The 6,000-nt window shown below is 34.9% G+C and overlaps 1 protein-coding gene across 4 annotated transcripts in view; it reads left to right on the top strand.

Annotated features, from left to right (window-relative positions):
* The first annotated feature begins 267 nt into the window (after positions 1-267).
* Positions 268-6,000, top strand: part of LOC128988655 (mitochondrial transcription rescue factor 1) — a 22,994-nt gene continuing 17,261 nt past the window's right edge. The window contains exon 1 of one of the 4 annotated variants that reach the window (XM_054410143.1): positions 268-829. In XM_054410143.1, coding sequence (XP_054266118.1) covers positions 503-829 — 327 coding nt within the window. In that variant the 5' untranslated portion in view covers positions 268-502. The remainder of the gene's footprint in view (positions 830-6,000) is intronic. The other 3 variants (XM_054410146.1, XM_054410145.1, XM_054410142.1) reach the window with 3 other exon arrangements.

The raw sequence follows: 6,000 nt of genomic DNA, 5'->3' as shown, positions 1-6,000 counted from the left end.
TTTCAGTGCAATTGCAAATAGCCGCTTTAACCTAAATAAAAACACAATTAAATATAACATCAAACAAACCGATGAAGGAAACTAAAATAAGGTGATGTGTTTCGAAATAGAGACGAAGAAAGCAAATAATAATGTATTTAGGATATGCCTAAACTTATAATATATATACTAATACTATTTATACTAACTTAAATCGGTGTGAAACTGTGCAAGTGAACTGCCAATAAACCAACATTAAGCTATGACGTCAGCGTCAGATCAGTAGATCAAGAAGGCCGTGGCATCAAAACTTCCTAACCTCAAACACATGTTTCAGTGTCAAAACTTCCTAGTTTTACATCCATGTATACTTAAGTTAACTAATAACTGTACTTTTAATGCTTTGACACTTTTCATTGGAATTCTAGTTAATGTTATCTTATCAATTTATTTCACCCCCTTCTCCCAGGTTTATGGAGCTTAGTTTCCTAAGCATATTTAGTAACTTAAGTTACGCTTACAAATGAATGTTATAATGAACTATAGCAAACAAGTCTTAATGAAAACATTTTCATTTAGCAAAATAAATATTTTAATTTTTTCAAGAGCGACGGTTAAGCTCTATTGTGAGCATTCAAAACCTCTAAATAGTAGTAGGCCTAGATATAGTTTTAGCGCCGAAAGATTTGTTACAACTTGTGTTGATTGCCGTTCACCCTTGAAAAGTTGCACCAGTTATTCTTCTATTTATAATATTAGTTCATACCAATCTCCCTTGCTTAGAGTTCATCTTAATCATCAAAGCCCTCGAGAATTCCAACGACGCTTCAAATCCAAAAAGGAATCAAAGGTAAGTTGATATTTTAGGGTAAACTTTGCATTTTACGCTTTGCACGTGATTTAAAAAAAATTTGTTTCCATTCTAGCCCACTCGAAATTCAACGCTGATTTCGACAATGACGTTTTTTTTCCGCGGAAAAACGACCAAAAATGGGGGACTGACTATTTTGTTGACTTGGGTCAACAAATTCAATACATTTAGCAAAATAACCACTTAGGATGTAGATATTTACATGAAACTTGAAACGAATGTAGGCCTATATCCACATCTATTGTACACGTATGGAAAATTTGGTAACGATTAAGAAAGATTTACCTATTTTATTAACTAAAAACCGCCCAAAATAGTTAATTTTTTATTTTGTTGACCAGGGTCAATTGCCTAAAAAAGGTACTTAGAATTAAACTATATACATAAAACCTAAAACTTAGAACAAATGTATATCCAGATGTATTGTACACGTATGTAAAATTTGGTAACGATTAAAAAAGATTTACCTATTTTTTTAACTAAAAACCACCCAAAATAGCTAATTCTATTTTGTTAATTCTGGTCAATCGCGGAAAAAAGGTAGGCCTACTTAGAATTAAACTATATAAGTACATGAAGCTTGGGACGAAGGTATATCCACATGTATTGTATACGTACCTATGTAAAAATTGGTAGCGATTAAAAAATATTTACCTATTTTATTAACAAAAAACCGTCGTAAATAGCTAATTAAGCTGAGTATACTTACAAACATATTTCCAGGGACTATATATTTTTTTTCAGTTCGTTCTTTTTTCTAACATAATAATTACAATATTATACATATATACATTTCTTTTTTTCTCTTATCTTCTGTCACGCCCATCAGTTTCATGTATATAGTTTCATTTTAAGTACCTTTTTTAGGCGATTGACCCGGGTCAACAAAAAAAAAATTTAACTATTTTGGGTTGTTTTTAGTTAATAAAATTGGTAAGTATTTTTTAATCGTTACCAAATTTTACATACGAGTAGAATACATGTGGATAAACCTTCTTTCCAATTTTCATGTAAATATCTACATTCCAAGTGGGATTTTTCCTAAATATATTGAATTTGTTGACCCGGGTCAACAAAATAGGGATCGAGTCCCCCAAAAATGTTTTTTACCAAAACATGTCATGTGGGGTTTTAATACAAATTAACTGGAATATTAAGCAGTAAACTTAGTGATGCCCGATTGCGAGATGTTTTAACAATCGAAATGTTCCTTCTCGAGAGGTTCCGCTTATCGATTGTTTCGATTCCTTGGCGAGAGGTGTTTGTACAATCGAGAGATGTAAGTTTCTCTCGATTGTTGCATTTGTTAAGCCTAAACGCCTGTCTGTATCTGTCTACATTTCATGGGAGTTGTTACAATGATGTTAATTCATTTTCTAGATTATTTCTTATAGAATAGCAGACTATTATCTATTATGTACCGTACAACTATTGACTATTCTATTGTCAAAGATACCTATAGGCTACTGCTGACATATGAATAAACATTTACGTCACTCTGTAAGTATCTCAACAGAAATAAAAAAATGATTTTAAAGTACCGTAATGGTAAATAATATTGTTAAAATAACATTTACGAGAACTTTTAGTCTTGTTATAACCTAAACATTTTGATTTAAGTTAAATAGGCTACAAACATTTTGTTAGTAAAATATATTGTCTCGTCAATTAATAGTCAAATAGTCTTTTAATGAGTGGTAAGTTATTAGTCACTATTCCGTAGATAAAGTAAGTAATATAGGTATCCATAAACCTTTCTCTGTTTTAAATTAAGTAAGTTAGACCTCTTATTGGGGGTCAATCCCCGGCAGATGCAACAAAAATTTAATGATGATTAATAATTGCCGATGCCGTACTTAACAAAACAATCGCTATGAACATCCCGTTAAAAAGACTCTCGGTAAGGACTTCTCGCTTCTTGGTTGTCTTTTAGACGAATATGAGATACGAGAGAAGCGTGCTGAAACGAAACAATCGCCGCAAACATCTCGATAAAACCTCTTGGTAAGAACCTCTCGCTAAGCAAAAATACAATCAAAACGATTTGATTGTATTATGTAGGCCTATTAACATCTTGCACATCACTATTAAACAGATCACAAATAAGTTATTCATGAATTTTTTGGATCCGACGTCAATTGAAAAGCGAGATTTCCGAAAATCTGCGATGCTAACTTATTTTGAATCTTTGTTCCAAACTTTTGCCTGAGTTAAATTACCAGCTGAGTAGCTGGTCATTATTTTATTAAAATTGTTTATACTAAGCATAACCCAACCTAAACCAACCAAACCTTACCTAACCAACCCTAACCTAACCAAACCTAACCAACAAGCAACCTCCAACTTTTATGTATTTACTCAAGGGAGGTATAGAAGAGCCTTTGATGACGTCAGCTGTCAGATCTCTTCTCTTGAGGGAACACCAAATCAAATCAATCAAATCAAAATATATCATTTATTTTGCAAAAAACAGACATTACATAATATTATGATCCCTGTACAAAAATATTTACAAAGCGAAATTATCCCCCACAAAGGATAATTTAATCCTGTAAGTGGGAGAGAGTCGTTATATTTTTAGAGATTTTTGAAATTACCGCCCGCATTAATGAAATTACCTCATTACTGCAACGATACCATTGTGAGTCATTGGCCTCGGTGGTGTAGTGGAAGCGTTCCTGGCTGATAATATGAAGGTACCGGGTTCGAATCCCGCTGGTAGCACTAACTTTTTGTTAACATTTTTTGTCTGGGCCATAGCAGTGTTGGTTTAATCTCTGAGAAGTCTCACATCCCCTAGAGGAGCTAAATGCCTTAGAGACTTGTTCGATTCTTGTCCATTTTTATTTCGAACACGAGAATACTGAGAGTTAGCTTCGATATAATCTCTGCTTCATCCACTTTCTCGTCGTACTTGATTGACTGATTATGACATTTTAGTAGAGCTGGTCCAGGAAAACTTAGCCATGTGGGCAAAGCAATTCCATTGCTTGATCTACTAGAGTGTACAAAGAAGCGTTTGTGGGGAGTTGCATTGGTAGCCATACACAGTAAAGATCTAATAGCATGCAATGCATCATTGAGAACACGCTCCCACTGCCTAATTGGTAAATTATTTGTCTTCAGTGCAAGAGTTATTGTTCTCCAAAGAGTTCCGTTGAAGCGATCGACTTGTCCATTTCCTTCTGGATTGTAAGGTGTTGTTTTACTTGTGGCGATACCACGAGAATGTTAAAACGATACTAGTTCTTGAGATAAAAATGAAGATCCTCTGTCGGAGTGGATGTAACTTGGAATTCCAAACATTGAAAATAGATTACTAAGACAATTAATCACAGTAGACGAACTTTTTTGTTTAGTAGTATTCCTACACGGATAAGCGAATGGGAACCTGGAATAATCATCTATGATTGTAGGTATAATTATTTCCTGTGCTGGATGGAATAGGTCCTTTGAAGTCAATATTCAATCTTTCAAATGGCGAAGTAGCCTTGATTAGGTGCTGATCAACAGGTTTGTAAAAACGTGGCTTAAGCTCAGCACAAACAGGACACGACGTTGTTATATTCTTTACTTCCTGTAGGGAATAAGGAAGATTCTTACTCCTAATCCAGTGGTACATTCGAGTCACACCCGGATGGCTTAGTGCTTGATGTAAATCAAAGAGACGATTAGGCCTTTCAGTAACTGAGGCACTGACTCTTTAGAATGTATCTGCTACAACATTTTTATTTCCTGGACGATACACGATATCAAAACTGTAACACGACAACTCAAGTCGCCACCACAAAATTTTGTCATTTTTGATCTTACTTGAGTGATTCATATCAAAAATAAAGGAAAGGGCTTGTTGATCTGTCATTAGTTTGAAATGATGACCGATAAGAAAGTGTTTCCATTTCCACAGCTTCTAAATGGCACTTGCTTCCTTTTCAATAGCAGAGTGTCTTCGTTCAGTGTCAGAAAGACTTCTGGAAAAGAATGCTAAAGGTCTTCCATTTTGACTTAGAGTTGCAGCAAAAGCAAAGTCAGATGCATCAGTCTCTACCGCAGTAGAGGACTTTCTGGGTCAATGGTAGTAATAATCGAGCTGGCAATGTCCTTTTTCAGTTCATCAAAGGCAGATTTTGCAGATTGAGGCAAAGGAAAAGATTTACAACGGACCAAGTTTTGTATTTTGTCTGAAAAATTTTGTATCCACTTAGAGTAATGGGCAAACATTCCTACAACACGCTTAAGAGATGTTGCATCTTTGGGAGGAGGCATTTCCAACAACGGTTTCAGTCTGTCTGGATCTGGTCTCATGGTTTTATTACATATCAAATAACCTAATAGCTTTATTGAACTAAGAGAATACTTGGACTTCTTACCGTTTAAAGTGAAATTATACTTTTTAACTACCTGAAGAAACCTTTGGAAATTCTCGTCATGTTCTGCTTGAGAGCCGCCACAGATGGTTATATCATCTAAATAAGCATACACTCCTTTAAGATTTTCTTTTGATATTATGGAGTCTATCACTCTTTGAAAACAGGCTACACCGTTAGTGACACCAAAGGGGATTCTAGTGAATTGGTATAGCTTACCATCAGCTTTGAATGCTGTGTAAGGTCTTTCTTCTACAGAAATGGGAATTTGATGATATGCTGATTTCAAGTCAATAGTAATGAATATGGCATAGCTAGCCACTTTACATACAATGTCGTCAATCCGGGGTAGTGGGTAAGCATCAAGTAAAGTATATTTATTTATTGTTTGTGAATAGTCAATAACTAGACGTTTCTTATGGTTTTCATTCACAGTGATTAGTGGCTGAGCTCGCCAGGGAGAGTTAGTCTCTTCAATAATGCCCTCAGATAGCATGTTTTGTACCTCACAGGTAATGAATTGTTTGTCTTCGTCTGAAAATCTCTGAGTCTTAGTGGCAATGGGTCGTATATTAGGAACTAAATTACTGAACAATTTTGGAGATACAACATCAGCCGATAGTAAGCTACATATAGAAAGTGGTGGTCTAGGTCCTCCAAAAGATACGTCAACATGAGAGCGATACTTCATGAGATCATGGCCGAGTAATACATTTGCACATAACTGAGGCAAAATTGACAACTTAAAACCATTGTACGTATGTGACCTTGAATATGTAAGTC

Source organism: Macrosteles quadrilineatus, unplaced genomic scaffold, assembly GCF_028750875.1.
Source record: "Macrosteles quadrilineatus isolate MER2022 unplaced genomic scaffold, UCM_ALF_1.0 Scaffold_3__2_contigs__length_128488019, whole genome shotgun sequence".
NCBI lineage: Eukaryota > Metazoa > Arthropoda > Insecta > Hemiptera > Cicadellidae > Macrosteles > Macrosteles quadrilineatus.
The sequence above is the reverse complement of the archived record's forward strand: the minus strand, read 5'-3'. Positions and strand labels throughout refer to the sequence as shown.